General features: G+C 39.0%; 1 protein-coding gene across 2 annotated transcripts in view; it reads left to right on the plus strand.

The window, feature by feature from the left end:
• Positions 1-25,785, plus strand: part of pitpnm3 (PITPNM family member 3) — a 152,459-nt gene that overhangs the window by 28,705 nt on the left and 97,969 nt on the right. For both annotated transcript variants that reach the window (XM_041813635.1, XM_041813641.1), the window contains exon 2: positions 4,124-4,216. In XM_041813635.1, coding sequence (XP_041669569.1) covers positions 4,124-4,216 — 93 coding nt within the window. The remainder of the gene's footprint in view (positions 1-4,123; positions 4,217-25,785) is intronic.

Below are 25,785 nucleotides of genomic sequence, written 5' to 3' on the forward strand. Positions count from 1 at the left end.
CAGACTTGTCCATCAGATTGCCAGATGGAAAAGCGTGATTTGTCACTCCAGAGAACACGTCTCACTGCTCTAGAGTCCAGTGGCGACGTGCTTTACACCACTGCATCCGATGCTTTGCATTGCACTTGGTGATGTATGGCTTGGATGCAGCTGCTCGGCCATGGATACCCATTCCATGAAGCTTTCTACACACTGTTCTTGAGCTAATCTGAAGGCCACATGAAGTTTGGAAGTCTAGCGATTGGCTCTGCAGAAAGTTGGCGACCTCTGCGCACTATGCATCTCAGCATCCGTTGACCCCACTCCATCATTTTACATGGCCTACCACTTCGTGGCTGAGTTGCTGTCATTCCCAGTCGCTTCCACTTTGTTATAATACCTCTGACAGTTGACTGTTAAATATTTAGGAGCAAGAAACTTTCACGACTGGACTTGTTGCACAGGTGGCATCCTATCACAGCACCACGCTGGAATTCACTGAGCTCCTGAGAGTGACCCATTCTTTCACAAATGTTTGTAGAAACAGTCTGCATACCTAGGTACTTGATTTTACACATCTGTGACCATGGAAGTGATTGAAACACCTGATTTCAATTATTTGTATGAGTGAATGAATACTTTTGGCAATATAGTGTATGTAAGTCAGTAAAGTTAGTAGTGTGGGATGTGAGTGAAGATAATGTGTGTAAATGTTGTAAAAGACAAACTTAACTAAAGCTCAACCTAATCTAACATAACTAATCCAAAGTGTGGTGTACCTGTGGAGGCCAGGTCAGAGAGAGTGAATGTGTGACTGCAGGAGTTTAAATAACATCAACATACAGCCCAGGTTTGTGATACTAATCAAGGAGCTGTACTCACAGACACAGGCTGGAGACACTCAGGCTGACAACACCAAACATCACATGATGTCATGGACATCACCCTCATTGTACAGATAAGCCACAAACTAAACATCCAGTCAGTATAAGCAGCAGCAGGCAGATAAAGTGTGAGCATCTTATTTTGACCACAGTAATGATAGGTCTGTCAAACTGTTGCAGTTTCTTTGACCTAAAATGTCATAAGGAGAGGAAATTTTGCTTTTAAGTTTCAGTTGTCTATAACATCAATCACTATACATGAGAAATAAGTAAGTAAATAATGTTATAAAAATTATAACATCATTCTAAATATTCTAATATCAATATGGTGCTTGTAAAGCAATAATAATTCAGCAGTAATATTGAGGCTCTACAACCTTGTACACTCATTACAGTACCACCATACAGAAAACTGTCATTGTATCTTGACCTATTCCCACATGTGACATGGTTGGGTAGGGCCAGCAACATACAAAACCTCATGGGATGAGTTTCTCAGCAACGTCTCTCAAGAAAAGCTCTGGAGTCGGGCCTGAGTTTTGTTGTGTTTGAAATGCAATGGTGATGATGGGTGGAAACTGCTCACTGTCCCAGAAGAAGGCTCTCCCTTAGGAAGGAGTAAACAAATGCATTCACAAAAGAAGAAGAAGAACAAAATGTCTCTTTTGTTGTATGTGTAACCTACAGATGTACACATGACGTGGACTATGCTGCACCCATTTTCAGGCTGGTGAATCTACTCCATGTTGCCATTTGTGCTGGTTTTATGGGTCTTGAGCAGTTTTCCCTGTCTTCTGAAGTTTTGTGTGGTTGCTTTCAGTGTAGCATTAAATTTGCTGTGGCCATACTGTGTCTTTGCTGTGATGTCAGGAGGAATGCAATAGACATTCAGGGATGCATTTTGTTAATTACAGCACCATCATTAGAGTCAAGCAAAGAGGATATACTTGAAGTTCACTAAAGTCACTTTCCTAGACAGGAAAACCCCATGGGAAACTCAGACCTTCTGTAACTGCTTAGCCATTGCTACCCAAGTCAATGCCTACTGTTGAACTGACATCAGCCCCCAGTATTGGGTAGATAATGATTTTAAGATTAAAATAAAATGGGTTGGATACAAGCCCAACTTTTAACTTGGCTATAACTTTAAATGTATTGTATTGAATTATGGTTGTATATAAAAATCATCCTGACATCAAAACCCAAATTTGTTTTGACAACAGCCTCCAACATAGAACAGGACAAAATTTCAGTTGAAAATTCGAACCATCTTTGCCTTAAATTTAACATTTCTAAGACAGCAATAATTAGAGCTGACAGGTCTTAATTACATCCCATAACCCATATACACTGCCACAAAGTATAACTTTTTAATGTGGCCTACATGAAACAGAGTTATCATCAAAACCATCAGGAATTGTTACTTGCAGGCAATTGAGATAATGTCATAAAGAGATTAGCCAGATGTCGCTGTCAGACATGATCAAATAGAAATCAAATATGGCCTAAAATGTTATCACTGTGTTTTTTCCCCTTTGTGATAACAGTATTTCTTATGGTATTATAAAATTAAGTGATAACACATTTAAATGCATATTTGGGTGTTGAAATCCCCCTTCTCCCCTGTGATGGAGCATAAAATGATAGAGTCTCTATGAGTTTAGTTTTCTGTAACTGCACCTGAAGTTGTAAGTTTCATTTCTCTCCTGCTGGAGTGTGTCATACTGCTACTAAGAACACATTTCCTGATGTGGGCGTTCGCAATAAAAAGCACTCATGCAAAGTAAATGCTATGGACTTTTATTGTGAAGAACTTGTAAGCTGTGGTGTGTTTAACATTGATCTAACCTAGCTTTAGCAGAGGTGTTTGTGAGTGTATGGAGCAACTGTGTTTGCAGCTGCTTCCTGACCTTGTTTAAACCCACAGCCAGCTTCTTTGATCATCATGGACATTGAATAAGTGAATCATGAGTTAGAACACACCTTTTAATAGCTTTTTAAGCCTTTACAATATGAATCATTGCAGCTGTAATTTCAAGACAAGCCGAGCTTGTGTTAAAGCCCATTACAGGCTAACAGAGACACTCTACAAAGCCAGAGCATTTGCTGTATGTTGCTGTTACTACACACATTGAAGTTGGAGAGGAAAGAATGCTGGTTTTACCTCATTGCTCTACTTCATGTTAACAACAGGGACAGAAATGGGTGACATTTGGCTTCTTACCTGGTTGCACTTTGATATTAGAGTGAGACACACAGATGACTGGACTCAGACTGAGCAGTTGTCTGTCACATATCACTCTGCAATGCCAACGGTGGTATCAGTTATGCCTCGTGTGCACTACAACACAACTCAGGTGTTAAACCCAGGAATGCCTGTATTGCAAAAATGCATTACATGACAGAATTTATACCAGTGACGGTGCTGATACCAGTTTATCACCCATTACTATGTGCATGTTATTCATTTGTCCAGCTAATTCACTTTTTCTCTTTTTTGGTAATTTTTCAGATAAATGATACAGACATGCAGTGGATTATCAAAAGGTACTTTTATTTAACTCCTTCCTTGCATCTTAACCAAAAACAAAACCTCCACCTCTTTACAACATGGGCTGGGCAATGTGAACAGACAGCAAAATGCTGTTTTCAGTTTTAGTGTTCAGTTAGAATTAAATACAGTTCTGAAAAGTTGAACTTTCAGTTGTAATTAATTCAGCTGTTGAACTTCAGGGTCATCACTTTATTTGGCTTCTTAATGCTGGTCCTGGCAGAGAACACTTCTTGCATTTTGTGGGCTTCATCCAACCTTGTTGCAGACTCTCTCAGCTTCTTTGGTTTTTATGAGCTCTTTTGCTGCATTTTTTAGCAGTGATTTTATATCTGGGTACTTAGAGTGAATATTTTGAACAAATGGAAAGTGTTTTAAATTCCATTTCATCATAGCTCCTGCATCAGGAGGTCATAAAGTACATTGCTTGGCTTTCTTACTGAGATGCTTGTGTGCTCTGACACTGCTCAAAGAGAGAAACATTTAGGTCGTTTCACCTGCTGTGACACTTAAAAGGCCATCTCTCCCCAACGGGGGCACTCATGCTCTGCTTTCAATCTGAATTTCTAAAGCTATCAATAGGGAGGGAAAAAAGGAGAGGAATAAAAAGATGCATTATTTATTTGTCCCCGAGTTCTATGATTACAGAGAAGACCCTGCCTTTCATTTTTTCCTGTCTAAAAGCAGATTTTCTGTTTTTTATTAACAGGAATCCGAAAGCACAGCGCCACACACTGGTGTCTGCAGAACATTGCACAAGAATCAGTTGACAGCTCGGATGAGGAGTTCTTTGATGCCAGAGGTTAGTACAACATTTATTTAACCCCTTTTATTAAGTTATTATTATATCTGTCCAACAGAAAAATGATCTGAACTCCTGCATGGTGCTGCTTTTATATCTGGATTTCTTCGGCTTACTTTCAGCTCTTCTAGTGATGTTTCTGTCACAGCTGCCAGATGGCCTCAGAGGTTACCAGCAGTGCAACAGATTGAAATATTGTCATTGTTTCACCATCACACCTGCATACCTGGTGTATAGAGAGAGCATATTAACACATCAAGGTCCTTATTTATATTTAGAAAAAAGTCTTAATGATTTTAGCAGCAACTATATCATCAGAACACATGGGTTTCTTACAGTTTGCAATATTTCTTGTAGCTGAACACTACTGGAAAATAGGAAAACAATCTATCAAATACAAATACAAACACAGAGAAAACTCCAGTGGTTAGATACTTTCCACCGACAAGAGCTTTCGTAAATATGGACCTTAATCTCAAGACAGTAAAGTTACAATGCTGGCAGCACTACAGTGTTGTGTCTCATTGTAACTTCCATTGTTTACCTCCAAAATCAGAAAATTATGCTATCAATCCATGTTTAAAGTTCTACATTCAAAACATTTTAAAGGGAACTGCAGCTACCCAGGATATTACTGGCATGTCTTTGTTAGATTATTTTAACTATAAAATGTAAGAAAATGTTTAAAGTGTCTTTTTAGTCATGCTTTCAGTTATGTGACTGGCACAGAAGCCTGGAGGGCAAAACACGGACAGGACCGTATTGACCACTATATGGAGCTGCAGCAGCAGGCATTTTAATTGCACATCTCCTCAAAACATTGCATGTTTACATCGACAACTGCAGAAAAACAAAGATATTAGTTTAGTAAGTTTAATAATTAGTGCATTCTTTTTAAAATCACATTTATTACATTATTATCCCTTTCAGAACACTTTGGTTTAGTTGCTGCAGCGTCTCCATGCAGCCACAGTGATGTAAAACAAGTCCACCACTGGTCCTTAATGTCTCATTTCACTTTAAGAATCTCAGACAACTCAGCAGACAAGTCAAAAGTCATATACAACCATGGTCAGCGTTGGACAAAAAGTCATGATCTTCATAATGGTGCAAGGTGAAGGTCTTTGGATGTTTCCAAGCAAATTTGAATGGGATTTGACCATCCATATAAGAATCATGGCTAATTATACAGAAGCAGTAACTTTCTATCACCAGTAGGCGACACTGTGGCTGAATCTAAAATTTCAAATGCAGATGTGTTCAGGATGCAACTTTTGTTGTGCACATGAAATTTTATTTAGATATGATCAAAAACAGCTGAATTATAGCAATGTGAAATTTTATGGTGAAGCATCAAGCCCAAATTGAAGTTCACCATGCCGGCACATCAACACCCTCTGATGAAAATTCACCAATTTTGCTACACATCTAGACTAATGTCTTAAGGGTTTACCCAGCATATTTGATGAGGAAATAATCAAAACATTAGGAGATATACCTCTAAGAGTAAAAACAAGATATTTCCTGTCACCACTAGGAGGTGCTATGATCTGTAAGAAATATTACCACATAAGTGTGTTGTGTGTTGGGGCCTACACTATACTGTACTATACTATGCTGTACTATACTATACTGTACTGTACTATACATGAATAATTTCATTCACTTAGGACTACGCAAAGCTGAGTTATAAGCAATTTCCTTTTTCATAAAAAAAAGCAAATTTGAGGGCTCGCCATGGCTATCCCTTTGAGTTTTGTACAAAAGCTGCCTGACTTTTGTTCATTAATGTCTCTTCTAGCCATAAAACAAATTTCACGTAGTTCTGATGAACGCTGTCACAGAAGTTAATCCTAGAAGGACCATGGGAAATGGCAAAATGTCACACATTTTTTCAAAATGCTAGACTTCCTGTTCGGAATTCACCATGACAATAAGAGGCTTTTTTGTGTGTATTAAAAAGCTAAATATACGTACTGAATTTACAGCATGAAAGCCCTTGGTGCTGCGTAAAAACGCAAAAAAGGACAAACAGACTATTTACTTTTTTGGGGGGAAATTTGAGCCTGGTATGTGCCGAACAGATTCTCGGCAACAAGCCTAAATCACCAGGGCTAACAGACAAGCACTTTCAGAGTGAAGCATAAGTTGTGACACTGATAAATTAAACCCGCCATTGTGGCTAGTTAGGGTCCCTCTGTTACCCGCCACAGCTGAAATCTACCCACATTTGGCTAGTTGGCAGTTGTAAATGTCAAACCCTGTTTTTGGGTCAGTGCTGCTTTTTTGATAGTAGATCAAACGAAATTCTTTATCATTACAGCATAGGTGAGTACTAATTAGCCAACATTAGCTTATTCATGTTATATTCTGAGGATCACTGTCAGCTGTTGCTGTCAGTCAGTGTCCTTCTTTGGTAATGTTCAAAGACAGTCATATTCTGCTCAAGTCAACAGTATTTTTGATAGCATGATTAGATAAGTCTGTTAGGCGCTGCTGTATAAAACAGTGGTTTCCAACGTCTTTTCTATTGAGCCCTTCTCATTGTGTCCCAGGAGAGTTGAGGCCACAGGACCCACATGGAACAAAAGGTGATCATACTGCTGTCAAAATAGATGTTCTCACCAAAAATACCTTTGTATGAATTAGTCATAAGTGTTTTATCATGAGATAGTGAGTAAGCCTAGATGAACAGTGTCTCTTTTTATTACAAAGAAGAAAACTAGCTGAAACACATAGACAGCAACTACGACTCTCAGCTTCTCCGTAGCATACAGTAGTAGGAAGCCTTTCTTGCTCACCAGGGTTTTTGTGACATCACGTGAAAGCTAAAATAGTTACCTAAAGCAACTTTAAAAGGTCTTGCTTTGCCAGATCAACACCTCTATATCTGAAAATATTTACTGTAAAATCTGGATTACAGGTTGCACTGGTTCATAACCTGCAGTCTCTTTTTGGGCCTGTTATAGAGAGATAAAAGGTTTAAACTGTTTTACTGTGTGACAGTTTCTGTTGTGTTCTGCAAAGTTCAGATGTGTCACTGCCCTTTTAGTACATTCTGTTTTTTGCCATTGCAAGTTTGCTTTTCTGCTATCTATGACATGGTAGTTGAGCTCTCAGTGTGCTGTGATTGTTGGAAAATTGACTGACACTGCCTGTGAGCAGTCTTGTCCACCTCTGGTCACTTGTCTTTACTGTAGGAGTCTTTTCAGTTAAACCAGCACTCCTTAAAGTTTATAAGCTTATCGGTATACCCCTGATTTTATTTGAGTTAAAGAAGCTTTCCCCCCCGTCTGATCTGCATCTATTTGTCACAGTCATTTGCAGTACACAATAAAAGGAGTGAATTTTCAATAGGGTTGGGTCGTGTAGTGGGTGATTGGTGGATACTCTTGCAGTATTGACCGCACATGTGTATCTGTACTTTATACTAGTAGATTGATGGAACCAGTCCACAGGGGGCAGTATTTTTTTTTTTAATGTAGATGAAAAAAAGGCGTTTAAAGGGCATTTGAAATACCAGGAATTCACTGTAGTTCACTCAATCCAAAAAACAGGTCAGCAAAAAATTTACTAAACTGAGAAACAGGAATTTATGTTGTATTTTAGACACACTGCATAATTTAGCTTGAAAGAAAAGTACATCAATTTCATTATTTATCAAGAAGAATTGTACTCCCAGGTAATAAATAATTTGAAAAACTTAATTCTTGGACAATTACTGAACAAGAAACATAACTGCCGGCCTGAGTTTCTGTTAGCCAACATTTGCCGGTCATTGGCCGGTAAAAAGGGCGGAAGTCCGGCAGATAAAAATATAACCGGTCAAAATGTCCAGCAGAAAACATGCAAATGACCAGATAAGTAAATACTGAATACTTGCATATGATATTTTGTGTAACATAGAAGATATGTTGCGAGAATGCGTTAATATAAATAAAAAGTTGCCTAATCTTACTACATCTACTTTCCTGCGGTGCTAGGGTTGTTTATCTCCTCAGACGGCAAGTACATGGCTAATTATGTATGCACAATGATGTCAAAGCAAATCTGTCTCTCTGTGCATGCTCAGTATTGCTGGGGACAATGCAGGGAAAGTGGGAAAGTTTGACCAGAGCTTTCTCGTAAAGCAGAATTTTAATCTAAGTGAGGTTTTCCTGGTTAACCAAAGGCTTAATATTATCAGCAGTATGGAGGGATTTTGTGTCATCGCTGCGAGTAATGAAGAGGCTGAAACAAAGGGAACTGTATAGCTGAGCATCATCAACACCAATGCAGCAGCAGAGAGAGAAAGGCAGAGTTGTAGTGGACTTCGATAAACTACCTATGACTAATCCTCCGATAAAGTTGGATTGAAGTCAACACAAAATCACATCGTGTAGAACGGCATGGACCGCTTGGAGCTTATAACCAAGGCTCTGTCTCTCTTCAGAAAGGTTACAGTTATATCATCATGAGGACTGATATTAGCAACTGAGGGTAAGACTCATTTTTCATTTTAAATGTAGAGTTTTAACGCAGTGTCCAGTTAAGAGAGCACTTTTGTTATGTGTTTGGATGCTTCATTGTTGTCGGTGGAGGATGGTATTTGGCTGTTATAAGCTGCTAAGTTATGATAGTGGCCAATGTGCTAACAGGCTAACGGTGCTAATGTGAAGCTAACTGTTGTTGTTTATGTGTTCAACGTGGGCGTATATTGTGTAACTGACTGCGTGTGTGAGGAAACGCGGGCAGCTTTCATTTTGATACTTTAACTACTTACACAAAAAATAAGACAGCGATTTATGCGTTTTGCTGCTGTTAATGCAGCAAAATAATGTTAAAGCAAATGTCCGGTAGTTGTTCTAAATGGCTGAGGAGTGAGTCATTTTGACCAGGGACAAAAAACGTCTAGCGGAAACTCTGCCGCTGGCTTAAAGAAATCAATAGTGGGAACGCTAAAGAATTCAGTGTTCAAAAATTAATTCTGCAAGTTACATTACACCAGTTGCTCTGAAAAAGTAAATTTTAGATGTTTTTTGGGGGAAATGTAAGACAACTAAATCAGAAAAGTTTTCAGGCTTACCTTGTGCTGATGCAAGAGAGAAGATACGATGGTGGCAATTTGGGAGAACTATTGTATCCTCTCTCTAATTTTTGATTGAATTAAACTTCAACAAGGTTTTTAAATGCATCATTCAAACTTGCCTCATGTGATTTCCCTATCCAATTTAGTGCTGAAGGTTTTTGGAAATTATTCCAGATCTCCAACTGACCATAAATAGACACTCATTCAGCTATAAGCCTCTCCATATCATCCCAGGAGGAGCGCATCAGTGAATAAGTGAGATACTTATCCCACCAATTATCCTCTCTAAGCACATGTCCCTTGAGAGACAGGAGACAGGGATACTTATCAATTATGTGTAATTAAAACAACCTGTTCTTATTTAGCATGAATTCATTCAACAGCCAGAAGTGTGCTGAGGTATTATGGGTTCCAATATTCCTTCATTTGCTATGAAATGCATTGAAAAAAGGGAAGGGGGGTAAAACAATATAACAGTGTCTATTGTTGCATAAATGCCATGTTTTGTGGCCCTACTTATTTTTTCCTCCTTAATTCTGTCTTTTTTCCTGACTCCTGTTTACCAAAGAGGCTACATTTACAGCACACATTCCTGGAAAGCATCAAATATTTATCTTATCAATGCTGTGACAGAGCAGAGCGGAGCGGTACATTGCTCAGAATGCATTTTATGACACTGGTGTCAAGGCAGCTATCAGTGCCAAGAAATCACAGGGGACCAGGTATCATGTTCATGTGTTGTATGGTAACAGATGTTCCTGTTCCTCTCCACTCACTGCAGTGCAACATTCAGCACTCAACCCTGAAATCGCTTTATTAAATGTGAAAGGAAAGAAAAACAGAGGCATCCTTCATTTGTTTCATATGGAGAAGCACAGGGAAAGACTTCAGAAGCAAACAGCAAGGAAATATCTGATGGAGTGTGGTTTTATTACATGTTATTAGGTTTAGAAAATGAAAATATTTGATGTTTTTGAGAGATAATGCTCTTTCTTAACTGACAGTCTGAGGAGATTAATATTATGAGACTATAGCAAAAGGTAGGATAATGCCTTTTGTACACTGGTTCTTTGAAAAGAAGAATACAAATACGCTCTCTTGCATAAAAACATGATAACCCTCATTTATCAGACTTTTCAAGCACAGACCGGCATTTATCAATCTGGACGTTAGCTTACGATGGGCTCAAATCCCACGCCATGAACAAACACATAAAATAACTGCATCAGATTAGGGCTGACAGCCTCCATTTGGTTAGTCGGTAGGGGATGGGGAAAAGTGAAAGGGGGACGGGAGATCATGATAGAAAAATTAAAAATCGAAGATTGTGCACAAGTCCCAAATCACGAGTCCAAGTTGAGTCTCAGGTCTTTAGCACACAAGTCCAAGTCAAGTCTCAAGTCGTCGATGTGTCCAAGTGCTTAAATGTGACTCGAGTCGAAGTCGTCGACTCGAGTTCTCATGTCTGGGTTGCAGCTTTCTGTTTGGTTTTGAAGAAACCACTCCTACTGCTGCTGACAGTGGTCACATCACTGAGCAACATAAGTGGCACAATAGTATGACTTATGCCTGTTTATTTATTTTAATTTGTAATCCCACAACCTCAAAGAAACACTTTGGATGGACTTTTATGACCACCTTACTGCAAATGACAAAAATCACAGGAGCCCACTCAGACTCTGGAAAACTCTCAATAATTTTCTGTATTTGGAAATTTGTCTTTGACTTTGAACTCACTTGAAATGTATGTGTGGCCTATTTTAACTTAGTCAAAGACTAAAAGCAGGGAAAAAGCTTGCTTAGCTTAGTCAGAAACAGACAGACCCCTTAAACTGAATCATTTATGCAGCTTGTTTGTTGCAGCAGATGAATCTGTAGTGTAAAAACATATTGTGGTTTTGGAGAGCTGTGCTTTGCTGGCCAGCTGAAGAGCACTTTTAGTGAGGACTGTGCCAAACAAAATGATTGTCAGGATAAAACTCCACCAACTCCTTAGTGAATAATTTAGAGGTACTGAACATTTCTTTCTTTCTGATGGATGGTTCCAGAAGTGAAAATTCCATTAATTATCTCTGTAGCAGATTTGATTTTTAGCCTTATATCTGAAATATCCATTAAGACTTGCCATGATCTGGCATATGCTCCAGTACAAGACAAAAGAGTTAGTCAGATATTAACCTCTGTTCAAGCAAACTATGTTTTTTTCACAATCTCTGCCAAAGATACTAGTCTCTGATTGGTGGAGTCTCGGGTAACATGGAAATGTCTACTGCACCCGCGAATAGGGATGAAGATCGTTAATTTTTATTGATATTGATACCCTTATCAATACTCCTTATTGATCCGAGTCCTTATCGATACTTTTCTATAGTTTGGTGGAAAAACAAAATGGAGACAAAAATTTAAACTTGAAGTGGTCTTAGCTGAGTAGAGCTTGACTTAAAAAGCTATGATTCAGTCTGTAACATTTATTTTATATCCCTCAAATATAAACACATTCTTCATATTCACAACTATATTTATTGAGGTTTCTCTTCAAAAACTAAATTATCCCATTTTTACGTGACATTTGAACACATCGTAACATATGGTATATAGTCGTCTAATTTACTGAGGTTACCTGAACACATCATATTTTCCGTCTTTCAGCTTTTTAAGTTCGCTAATTAACTTCAATTCTGCCCATTCCACCACGGATTTCTACACTGGATTACTACTTTTAACAAACAGTATTTTGCTACAAAGTTTTGGAGGACTTTTCAGCATTTATCTGAGCAGCTGAAGAAGAAAACTGTTCTGAAGCAGTTAAAGAGAGAGATATGTTAATCCCAGCACAGGCGAATATGATTGAATACGTCTTGCAGGTAGCATTTTTTTTCCTCAAGCCAACAGTTTAAGGTGCATTCTGGTGATGCACGATATTGATGTGCTATTAGTTTATGTTCCCCTTAAAAAAAACTGATGTTACAACAGATTCATCTTAAAATGATGTTACGTCATAGAGCCTGTGAGATTTGATAGCAGTATCGGCAAGCGAAAATGTTATTGATTTTGAGATATTTCGGAAAAACAGAACCGGGTCCGGGTTTTGCTCCCCATCCCTACCCATGAACGATGAATGTCACTGTAGTATGAAGTAATACAATATAATCATAATCATGAGCATACAGGTGGCTGGTTAGCATGGGTCAGGCATTAAAAGTGTCATTTTAAGGATTTAACAAAATGTCCATGGAGGCTTGAGTGTCAAATTTTGCTTCTGTAACCAGCGCTGCTGAAAAAGTGGGCAGGTTTTGTTTAGCGCTATAACTTTAATGCTGCTTCCCGTTATTTTGCTAGCCAGGCTGAAAAAGCTTTAGCTAACACCCAATGTTTGCTGGACAGCATAAAATTTTTCTTCTTAGAGGCCACCTGAATGGATGAACAAGCCCAACATGGTGTTGGTTTATGTTCTGACCTTTTTGACAATGCTAGGCCAGCAGTATACCCTAATTTCTTGCCTTTTTGCAAGGCTAAGCCAAGCTAAGCAAAGATACAGCTGTTCATATTGAACAGCCTCTGTGACCTCCAGAACTGGACCTTGCTGCTGAGTTTTTTTCTATCTCATTAGCAACACGACTGCTTTGCTGCGTAGTGTAGAAAATTTGTGAACAGATGCTGCAGTTAAACTTTGTATGAACCAACTGAATGTGATGTGCTTACTTCAGTTTTCTAAATTGTGAAGCTGCAACTCATTTTCAGTTCCTTTTTCCCCATTTCATTGTGCTTTTTCCATCTATAATTGCCTTTCATTATAAAGAGGCAGAAGTCTCGGGTAACATGGGGCAACAATGGGATCTCAGTTCTGCAGAAAAAGCACCAGAGAAGTTATTCCAAATATAAACATGTGCTCAGTGTTAAGGATGCCTCCCAGCGCCTTAAAAGGGAAAGGGAACAAGGTCATAAAAGGGTTGTTGTTTAAATTATGGCCCTCCACAGAGGCCTGCTAACTGTGATACAGTAATTCTCAATCTCCGCTGCAACCGCTCAAGTTTTCATTTCTACCCGACACACTGGATATATGTTTTCTTTAGCCAAAAGTCATTTCAGCTCTTGAGAGGAAAGCAAACAGAGAGGGTGAGAAAATTAGACTGACAAATGACCGAGTAGGGGGTTTGTTTTATTGCAGGCCTACAGCTTAAACCATAGCAATAGGCTTGGGGGGGGTATTTATTTGCTTATGATGAATGCCTTCTTTCTCTCAGTGTGACCAAGCAGAGCTAGGATAACATGAAATGTATGCACACTGTCAGAAAGGTTTACTGTGTTCTACTAAAAGATGATTCCTAAATTCTTTTCCTTGTGTTTGTGAGTTTTATTTTGTGTTAGAACCATTATTCTTGATCATAAACTCTTCTGCAAAGATAATGTAGTTTATTCTTTGTCAGCAGCCTCTTGAACATTAAATGATGTATCTCAAAGTGCTCACAATGAACACAGCACATTGGTTTTTGTGTGTGAATGCTTTCAAATGGCAATATTGTGCCATGTACTCTGAGTCGCACTCTTTTAGACACCATTGCTCACTTTAAGCACTGAGGCTGTATAAATGCTTCAAGCTCAAGATCAAAGACTTTTCTGCTGGAAAGAGTATTGTTCTAACAGGTGAACATACATCAAGTGCATCTTACAAGTATCTATTATTTAGGTTCTGATTGGTTCAAAGGACCAGATAAAACAGAATGATTCATATGAAGACCATCATAAGAATAAACCAGGCCAAAACCTGAAAGAAGGTTTAAAACCTTAGTCTGCCAGTTCCCAAGCTCAGCTCAAACAGATAAAACAGTAATCTAATTGTAGTAATGACTGTGCTATACAATGACAGGATAAGGTGATACAAAACAATGCAATATAAAACAATGTAATACAATACATTATAATACACTATGATAGAGGACAAAGCCAAACTATAACATACAATGTTTTACCATACTATACCATACAGTTCCATACAGTTCAATATGATACTTTATAATGTGATTCAGTAGGATCAGGGATACAGTATAATTATCGGTACCAATAAAATATTGGCCGAAATTGCATATTAACCAATAAAATCCACTGATCATAAAGGTGTTTGTTTTCCTTCTCGTGAGACTACACTAGCAGTAACCGTTAGCATTAGGACAAAGCTGAAGGCTAATTCCAGGCAGAGTGCTGATTCAGCAGGCATTTGAAACTGTGGAAAGTTTGCCAGAGAAAGACAATTTCGTATTAATGGTGTACTTAACTTGTTTTTTCTTTTTTTTTTTTTACCCAATCTTTGATATGACAGACTGTTAGTGCATATTTGGATCTTTATGAAGACAATCAGCTCTTATTAATTTCTGACTTGTGCAGTGAAAATAACCCAGCTGCCCCCTAAACCTCTCCATTTATTAATAATGACAGTCTGATATCATTTATGCGTTTAATCAGTAGAGTAACTTGCAGCAGGCTTGTAGTTCCTCAATATTTAACTGAGGTATACGTTCTACTTATTTGGGAACTACCTGTTTTTATAATAGGGAAACATGAGTTTACATGTTCTCCCTGTGCATGCGTGGGTTCTCCCCCGGGTACTCCGGCTTCCTCTGTGTGTGGAGTTATGTGGTAACAGAAACTTAAGAAAACCACTACTTTAACAGGACTCCAGTGTTTAGCATGCCTGTAGCACTTCTCCGGTGCAGAGATGCTGTTTGACTGTGTGGTGCGTTCAAGAACATTATGTTACATTCGTTTTAATGAACAGACTTGAGAAACAGCCTAAAACAGCGTTATACGAATCCCTCAAGTAAAATGTGGACTTAAAGTATTGAATCTGAGGTGGGGCACTGTTTCTTCCTGACTTTTACGCTTAGTGCCTCATTCCTCTTCACAGCCTGGCTGATCTTACTATAGTTTGCTTTTGAACTGCTTGTGACCATTCACTTCCTTGCTCTTGGGGGCCCCCTGGTTGCATTCTCTATCTTACCTACTCCACCACATGGACATCACAGCCCAGACATCATTGCCGCTTTAAACAGACCCAAGCTTAGGAAGAGAGTGGGGGAGGCAGAGCTGGGGTGAGCTGCCCTGGCTGGGGCAAGCACACACCCCTGCACAACTATCAACCATTATTCAGCCCCCAGCCAGCATCACTCCTCCTTATCCAAATCCACTCACTGGCCTGAACTGCTACTGTAAATTACTCGACATTATTGTAAATGTTGATCCTTTTGTATAAAGTCAAACTTTGACCACAGGAAAAAGAACTTGAAGTAAAATAAGCTAACACTGTCCGTGCACAATTTCCAATTCACAACGCATTTCTTGTATTTATAAAATCCGCCTGTATTTTCTTTCTAGACAGCGGCGCTCCATTTCCATCAGTTGTTGTGTCACCATGTGTTTCTGCGTGACATAATGTGGATGTGTGACAGCTGTTTCCTGGATAGTTAGATGCTGCAGACACTCTAGATCAGCTACTCTGACATCCACACAGCTGCTCCTGGCAAAGCCCCACGCCCCCCTGCACTCACACATCTGCCCATACACGCATAGATCTCCTCATCTGGACTGAAGAGATTTGGAAGTGTCATAGTGTCATAAATGTCAGAGTGGGGAGTCTCAGATGGAAATGCAAATACACAGGAAGATCACAGGACTGTCTGCATCAAGAGTCACCTCTGCTGTCAAGCGCACAAGCATTTGTTTTCCACCTGTGGCAGGAAAAGCTCAGTTTATCTACAGTCCAGACCACGGCGCTCTCAAAGCTGCTATTCAGATAAAAGGCAAAAGATAAGGAGACATTTGAAACTCTCGTTAACCAAAGAAAAACCACAATCTGGAGCAGTCATCTTTGGAAAAGGTCAAATTTTAGTTTAACTGTTTGATTAGGATTCATGAATTGCTCTCAATGACAAAGAAGAAAACAAAATATCTCCTCTCTTCCTAACCTCTCACTTTGAGCCACTATATGTGTGAATTTTCTTTGATGTTGCTACTTCACCCACCAGCTTTTTACTGAATAATTTCTGTCAATTCTTTAATAACATTTTATAGCTCATTGTATCATCTGAAGTGCTCAGCGGTGCTGACTCCTGTATCTTCAGTATTTCTCTTGCATCATTGAACACTGTGCTACATTGAAACATAGTTTTAACATTTCATGACTTTTCTAAGCCAGTTGCATCATCCCTCTTTATAGTTTTTCTGCAAAAGCTCAGCGGGACTGATTCCTACATCTTCAGCGTTTCACTTATGTCTTAGAACACTATGCAATTGAGAAAATGTAAGATTTGTCCTAGATTGGAGGTTAAGATGTCATTTTTGCTACCATATATGCAGCCTTGGATGTTTATTTACTTTCTAATGCTTTATAAATGTAGGTGTATCTCAGTCATTTGACCATGAACTGGAGTCAATTCCTGTGGCATAATTCAATGTGTCAAGAAAGATTCTGTTTCTATTTCCAGAAAAGAAATCCTTGTAACCATGCATCTTTATACGTGCAATTGCTCTCCTTCAAGAGCTCTACACCAGCAGTATATTTTTATTAAGAGCTGCTCTTGCTCCCTTTATTTTACATCTTAGAAGTCACAGAAATTCTACCAGCCCTCCTTGCCTCAAAAAATAAAAATAAAAGCCCTGCTGGTTTCTTCTACCCTGCTGGAGTCCTCCACACCTCCACCTCCATCTCCCATCATCCTTCAGCCTCCACTAAAAGTCTCACATGTTCAACTAACCGAGGCGTTTTATCACATCAGCCTGAAAAGTCACAATTTTTAATCTGGACCAATTGTGCCTTCAAGCGGATGCCAGCTCAATTGTCACCTTGTTTATTGATGTGAGCTGCTGACAAATTTGCCATGTGCTAATCCAGATTTGTTATTTGATGACATGAATGGAAATAATGAGAGAGGAAGTGAAACTGTGAGCCTGAAAGCAAATTCATGCTGTTGGCTGTTCCAGCAGTTTAACGCCATGAGAAATTGCCACTGAAATAAAACGGTGTTTGTATGCAGGAAGGACATCTATTATCAGGCTGCTTTGTTATTGTGCTGCTTTGTTTGCCTCTGTGCTGTCTGTGGATGCAAACTGGGGTGACTGTGGTTTCTTAGATAGAAATCAGCATGTGCTTTGGACAAGTTACTGACTATTTTTCTAAAATATGGCGGTACAATTTCCTGATACTTAAATGCATTTTTTGATGTGTGTTTAAAAAAACTTTGAAAAAAGTGATCATCTGGTCTGAATCTAACAATCAATCATGGTGAGCTTTCACATAAATTACCAATCACAGCAACTTTATACAAACTAGCATCATCCAGCTTCAACGTGACATGTGATGCTCACTGTCTCGCATCACAGCAAACACCTGTTGCTACCGTTTGATATATCTTGGTTGTCTGTTGGTGTCCTCCAAGGCTGGCAACACTAGACGATTTCAAATCTTGAATGATTGTAAAAACTTGGAGACCACAGACATAAGGAAAAAATCACAACAAAATTCAAAACAATTATTCCTCTTAAATTGTCTGACTGCTCACTCTAGACAGCTCAGCTACACCGTCAAACCACTGGAGACCAAACAGCTGCAGACCTGCCAGGCATCTCGCATGATTATGTGGCTTTAGATGAAAAACAAACATGGGTGTCTGTCAATACCCCTGGCTTTTCACTCCACATTAAGGTATCCTAGCATGTGTTATAGCTGTAGAAAAAAACATAAAACAAGGAAAAGAATCAGGATAAAATCCTGGCTGGAAGGATGGTACAGTGGTGTTTATGTTGTGTGCCGTGAAAGTATGCCTATGTAACTTCGAGGTGGTGCCCAGTTTCCCCGCTCTAATTGGTTGTTGTGGGTATTCTGTCGGAGGCAAACGTGTTCAACATTTACAATTCAAGGTCTGTGAGGCTACAATGCAATTCTGGCAGTAAAATAGAGAGATCTCAAAATTGCAGTTGCACCCTTCAAATCTGAGAGACCTGGAGCAGTTTGCAAAACAAGAGTGGTCCAAAATTCCAGTTGAGAGGTGTAAGCAGCTTGTTGATGATTATAGGAAGTGATTGGTTTCACTTATTTTTTCCCAAGGGTGTGCAACCAAATACTAAGTTGAGGGTGCCAGCAATTTTGTCCGGCCCATTCTTTGAGTTTTGTGTAAAATTCTGTCCATTTTGTCTTTTTTCTCCTGCTTTTTTGTGTTGTTCCAATGCACATAAAGGAAATAAACGTGTATGCAAAAAACATTTGTAATTGCAACAACTTCTGGGAGAAATGGTCAATTGATTTAACGTTGAATGGTTATAGTCAGCATCTCTTTGATACCCTTTTGACTTAAAATTGGTTACAACCCACTGACAGATTTAATATAGAGGTTGACCAATAGCACTGATTACTGAAAATCTAACCATGACATATGGAGATATGAGGTTGTGGCCCAATGTCAGTGATTTGTCCATGCAGTGACATCTTGCACTTGTGTGCAGAGATTTCTGTTTTTTTATGTTGCTGTTGACTGTGGATGGAGAAATCTCTAAATTCTTTGTGGCTGCACATTGAGGAAAGTTGTTCAAAAACAGTTGGACTATTTGCCTACACAATTTTTTAAAAAGTGGAGGTAATTGTTGACTATAAAGAGCTGAGCTTTCACAGAGTGCTCCTTTATACCCAATCATAGTACTATCACCTGTTACAAATTAACCTATCTACCCGTGGAATGTTAAAGGTGTCCTTCTCTGCACCTGTCCCAACTTTTTTGGAAAATGATGCAGGTATCAAAATCACAATGAGCATATTTTACCAAAATAAATAAGTCTGAGCGTTAGAGATCTTCTCTAAGTAATGTAAAAGAATGCAGCAGATATGAGTTTGAATTGAAGGTCCAATTAGAAACCATTCTCCCTCTTTCCCCCACTCTGCCTGAAAACACTTTAAACAAACTTTCCTAAACTGTCAGCAATCTTTTCGTCTTAAAACTAAAAGCATAAGGCATAAGAGTACGCAGTCACACACAGTTTATTCCCCCTTGATTTTCTTTGTCTGTTGGAAGATATCAAAGCTTTCATCTGTGTCGGTAAAGTAATCGACTCCATCTCTTCTCCCTTTAATCTAACATCTATCTGACATGTGTGAATCTATGTGAGACTGAATGAAAGATAAATTCCATCTCTTTTTAAATATTTATTTTCTTACATGATTTGTTATGTATCTTTTTTGAGGGAGGCCACAGTTTTCATTCTTGCACCTTGTTTTTTGTCATCTTACCTCTAAATAAAATATTCTAATGTTGATTGAATATTATTGGGCAGAAGACTTGATGTCCAAGACTGAATGTTTCCCGGACTACAGATCTTTCATTTAAGTTATTGTTTTGTTGCTTTTTAACCAGTAGAAATAATCCTGCTTCATAGTCTGTCAGTGAACTCCAAAATCCATGTTCTCTGAGGCTTTCATTGACTTGATTCATGTGACATTTTGTTGTGAAATTGAGCCAAGAAAATGAATCATTCTTCATTATAAACTATTTGACAATCCGCCCTAAAAGATCTTTTTGGACTTCGCATCTGCTGCTGTAAATTTGAACCAGGAGCGGCTAAACAAAACAAGAGTTTTTCATTCCAAAGCAGTCCCTGCAGGTGCCATTTTCACTGATTACCTCTTTCTCTCTGTGTTGATTCGTGAAATCGGCTGCTGCAGTGTTTGATTTTAATGAAACTGTTGCTGCTCAACACCTGTTTCATCAAGTTTGCCTCACAGAATTGTAATGACACGGAGGGACACAAGCTGACACTGAAGATACAGCGGGGTACACATGGGATTATTAAAGAGGAGAAGAAACTTAATCATTGGCAGGCGCTGGTATATATACAGAGTACCTTTAGAAATAAGAAAGAGCTACAAACGGTTTTTAAAATAGTAATAACAAACTAAAAAATGTAAAGCCTACATGTGTTTAAAATGAGTAAAATGTACAAAAATTGCTTAGGCATTCAAAATACATTGTTTGTAGTCAAGTATCCTGATGATGTGCAAATGCTGAATGGGAGTCAGGAAGTGGGGGATATGGGGCCAATAGGAATGAATATGAACAGAGTAAAAAATGTGCTTTAAAACTCTAAATGCACCTCTACGCCGCAGTTATTATCAGAAAATTTCTACATACATTGAGTATTATCCCTAAACAATTACAACTGATTTTTTCCCCCACATTCTTACAGACCTTACCTGGTTTGGAGGTGATCAATATCACAAATACTCAGTCCTGCAGACCTCTAGGGTGGTCTAGTCAGAAGAAGGGAGCCAAGAGTCTGGAGGAGTCTTGTACTTTGCTAAGAGACTAGCTGAGCCCCTTTAACATATGCCTAATGTTGTCATGGTGATGTGGCATTCACAAACGAGACTGTTCTAAAAATTGATCTTTAATGTGAGCAACAGTGGTGCCAGTTTCCTTTCCTCCTCCTACCATTTCTCTGAGTTTTTAAAACTTTTTTTGCCTTAATGTCACTACTTTCAAGACACAAAATCAGCTTAAGAATGTCTTTATTTTTGTCACCGAATGGTTGGCATGGATGATGGATGGTCATCAATTACATCTGCAAAAGGGCCTTGAAAGACGCTTGGAGCATGAATTAATATAGGATAAAATGTTGGTGTCCTAAACATTTTATTATATTAGTATTTTCTTTGAAAATGTAAGTTATTTTTTCACATTACCTGTGAAATCAATCAAGCCACCTACAAGAGGGCAATTGAAATAGTTTAGCCAGATATTTCTTGGGTTTCCATATTGTCCGTCACTGAGTTTGAAGTTAATAGGGTGAATCCTTCATGTTGGAAAACACATACAGGACACGGGTCTTTTATTTTAATTCACAGGCAGAAAAATTGTACTCTTAAAGATGCTGAAGGGAAAGGGGGAAGATAATTTAATCAGGACTGGACTAATTATGTACTAATTATGTGTTTATCATGCATCATATTTACTAATAATGGCCAACAGGTGGACATTTGTAAATAAAAAACATATCAGACGTTCAGTCACTCCTGATAAAACTGATGAATTTTTAATTTCCCTGAGGTTGATTTGATAGGTGTATGGATTTAAAGACAAAAGATACCCTTAAACCAATGACATCTTTATTTCTCCAAACATTAATCATCTTATGGGGGCCGGATGGGGAGCTTTTTGGTGGCCGAATATGGTCCCCCGGCCGTCAGTTGATGATCACTTGCATAGACATTATTCGCACAAAACATGACATTTTTGTCAGTGTGTCTTTATGTAGAAGTTACTTCTTGCCCCCTGTCTTGAGTTCTGAACTGCTGTGTGATTTCATCTGAATCTATATGAATCTATATGGAGAACAATACAAAAGCAGTTTTGTACACTTGAGGATTATTTAGATACAAAACTGGCCGCAGCAATGCCTCAAATAGAGATTAAAATTCACCAAAAAGCATCAGGATTTAATGTCTTAAATATTACATGTAAAAAAGGAAAATCCAATGAGTTAGATGGCAAAAGAAAAGACATAGCATTAGTACAATTTTTTTCTTTTTGTAGCCCCTGAGGACAAGTCCCCAAACTCATTTAATATCTGTCTTTAGAAAATGAAGATTTTGTACCAAATGGCTATCTTTCCAACTGTTGCCAAGAGCTTTAATATCATTGTGAGCCAAACTAACGACATACCTGAATATGTACTGTATGTGCAGACTATGAATAGATTTTTCCATAGCCATATAAGCTTTAATATGACTACAGTTGGTCTTCTTTTCTCACCACCATAAATTAATTCCAGAAACATGGTCGGCTTGTGATTTACACTCATGATGTTTCAGTGCCATTCATCTTCACTAGCCTACTCACCAGACAGACTCATTCTTTTTATGCGGATAATCCCTGAGCTCTCATTTTCATAGTGCATCACTGGAATTTAAAGGACCTTCAATAAAGCCAGAAGTAGCATTTTTACAAGCAATGATGAGATCAATAAGTGAAAATTCCAAAAAAAAAAAAAAAAAAAAGACAAATAATTTAAGTGTTAGAGGTCAGGTGAGGCAGTTTCGTCATCTTTTAACAATCACTGCATCTATTCATCTCCCTCCAGCTCTGACACTTACTCACTGTGAGCTGACAGGTTGAAGGATGTTTCCAAATCTCTTTCCTCTCCCCTGAGGCTGTTGGCTGCAGGCACATTGCACACTCCTATTTTCTTTTACGCTTATTGTTCAAATCGGATTTTGCTGTTCTCACATGTATTCCGCAAACAGGCGACAGAGGAGATTTATTCTTTTGATTATTGGTGCATTTTGTTTGTTTGTGCTGCGCCTGATATCCACGGATGACAGGATCTCTCTTTCTCTTTTTAGCGTGGGTAGTATTTTATTCAACAAAGACACATTTTGCGTCTCGGAGGAGCTTCTGTTTTGGCTGCGAGCTGTGTCTCCCTCCTAGTGATGATTCAGTAACCTGTGTCTTTCAGAGTTGGGCGTAAAACCTGCTTAGCATTCTCCCCTATTCAAACAGGCTGTCTTACACCATGTGACGCTACTTTCATAATAATTCATCTCTCTATGAGTCACTTTCCAGCTTCTTTGTTTTTCCCTTTTCTCTTCTTTGCAAGTGTATGTCACTGCATCATTACATTCAGTCCATGTTTGACCACGGAGGGAGGAGAAGGGCATCAAAGAGTACAAGAGCTGGAGCAGATAGTGAAAGACATACTGTGACCAGGAGACCGGCCGATGTGTGATCCAAACAGACAGGCTGTGTGGAGCAGCGTCAGAGTCTTTCAGAGCTGCCCGGCAGGAATGTGAGCAGAGACGTGTGTTCATCCTCCTGTGTGACTCATCCTGTCTCAGACTGTCTCAGATGTCAGCTGGAAAGCTGTGGACAACCGTTTTGGTCATGCTGAACCAAACACCCAACCTGGCTTTTTTTCTCACTGGTTTAAGATGCTCTGTGCTGTGACAGCACTTGTCACACACTGTACAAGTGTGGTGGTTCTAAGGTTTAAAAGTGGCCACATGTCATATCAGTGGATGTGTTCTGCTTGAGGTTAGAACTCTTTTTAAATACTGTTAAAGGCACCATAAGGAAGGACCCAAATGCAGATTTGATGCTGTAGTAAAACAGTCATTTATTCACAGGGGTTTTTGTGGCTGACTTTGTGGCAACTTTTCGGGGCTGTTTTTATTTAATTATTGCAGGAGCAATCAATTTATATAATCAATTGCAGTTGAAGTTACCCAAAAAGGCTCAAGCTTTCAACAGTCATCATCATTATTATTTTAATTCTTTATTTTGTATCTTGATGGTGATTTACATCAGCGAGCACAGAGATATGCTTATTTCCTCTGCGGTCCTCTGTGTGGTTTTACATGAAAAACTGTTTAATACAAGCAAAACTAAAACCATGCATAAAGGAGTGTTAAAACACATCAGGAATTGAGAGAAAAGTTAAAACTGAACATCTGAAATTCCTTTATTAAGGCAGCATAAAAGGTGTATTTCCCTTTTGTACTTAACATCAGGGAACTGACTTGCATGAACGTCAGTGATCATTTTTGTTGGTTGATGTTAGCTTTTCATGCAGCACGTCATAATCTTCTCAACCAATAACAAAAAAGTACGTCTGATGATCTACATGTTGCCATGCAGGAGAGAGTGGAGGTGTGGTAAAGGATGTGCAGAATTCACTGAATGGTTGAAATTGCAAAACTGAAAGCATGGCAGTTAGTGCAGTCAAAGAGGCTTTAACATCAGTTTTACAAAGACAGCAGAATAAAAAGACATAAATGGTTTGCTGGTTGACTGAAGAGGATGGGATGCAAAGACAAAAGAAATTCTTTTTGTTTCACAGCATCAGGATAAATCATTCATCTGTACATGTTGAGGTGTAGCCATAGACTGTATATAAAGATGGACACTACACCTCAGCCTACTACCATTGTTTGAAGATGAAGCCAAGGTCGTGGTCACAGCTGCTGGTAGGATTGGGTGGTAATCATCTTTTAATACCGTCATACCCTCCCAAAATTTCACCAGGGCATATGGGGTTACTGTCAGGTGGTTAAAACCACAAGCACTTGTTGCTGCGCACACGCAAGCATCTCTACAAGCAGAGTACGTTTCATTGAATCTTTTCTCAAAATGCTTCAGCTCAAAAAAAAAAAAAAAAAAAAAACATTTATGGGGGCGCACAGATGGCCTAGCGGGCTGGGGTGCTACCCATGTACGTGGGCGGCCCAGGTTCGAATCCGGCCTGTGGCCCTTTACCACGTCTTTCCCCACTCTCTCTCCCATTTCCAGCTCTATCCACTGTTCTCCTCTATAGAATAAAGGCATGAAAAGCCCACAAATAAATCTAAAAGAAAATAATTATTAAGCAATGTTTACAGGAGTGCTGGAAGTGATTTGAGGAATTGTTTTCACACAAGTGACCAGTTACCTTAGGATGGAGACCAAACCAAGCAAACCAAACCACCAAACCAAGTTTCTCTCCTTTTTCGTCTTCCCTCCCCTCCTCCTGGAGGTAATTTAAGAAATGATAATCAACTATTATGATATAGGATCTGGGAATGTTTAGCTATGTTAAGGGTGCTTTTAAACAGATAAACATTGGCCTTTAATATTATTTCCTAGTAACGCAACAGTGGCGTGTGTTTACTTAATAGGAAGCTATTAAAAAGTTACAGACTACTTTAGCGCCTAAAATAACCAATAGGCACAGATTAACTTCATCTATTTAACTGTGCCAGTGCTGTGCTAATGCTGTGCCAGTGCTGTGCCAGGCCATGGTGCACAAGTTTCTATGCGCCTTATGTCTGTGGGCGTTTGTCATTTGCCAAACTAACCTGACATCATTGGCAACCAGGAGTTCTTTTCATACTTTTCAAGCATCTTCACACACAGGAAGTGGAAGTGGTGCTGCCTGTGGGAATGGACATACTCTCACAAGGCATTTATTATAAATGTGCACTCATTATGCAGCACCGTCTTCATGACAGTAATGAAAGCAATAATGTGGCTATTTTCTTAACACCCCAGAGACGGTATTACCATATTACTGCCCATTCCTAGTAACTGGCATGTTATGCAGTTAGAGCCAGAGTATTGGCAGCAGGGATCAGATAGAAGAGCCAGGTTATTGACTTTATCCTGACACTAAGGCCAGGTATATATACTTGATATTTTACATGACATTGGCCTGTGAGTCAAGCTGCATCATGAACGATGTTGTACTTGCCTGTAATACATGTTGTTTGAGGATATGCACAGCTAACACATCAAAGTGACAGACAAAAACCAGATGATAAGGAAAAGGCTGGGTCATAAAAGTCATTCAAGAGGGTCAAACAAGGGAGACTGCAAGGACATGGTACAGATTGGAAACACTAGGAACTGGCAACATGATGGAAGAAACACTGGGGTTATTTACACAGAGGAAAGACACAGGTGTGGATATCAGGGGCCAGGTAGTCACAGAAGGC

The sequence above is a fragment of the Cheilinus undulatus genome, linkage group 2 (genome assembly GCF_018320785.1).
Source record: "Cheilinus undulatus linkage group 2, ASM1832078v1, whole genome shotgun sequence".
Taxonomy (NCBI): domain Eukaryota; kingdom Metazoa; phylum Chordata; class Actinopteri; order Labriformes; family Labridae; genus Cheilinus; species Cheilinus undulatus.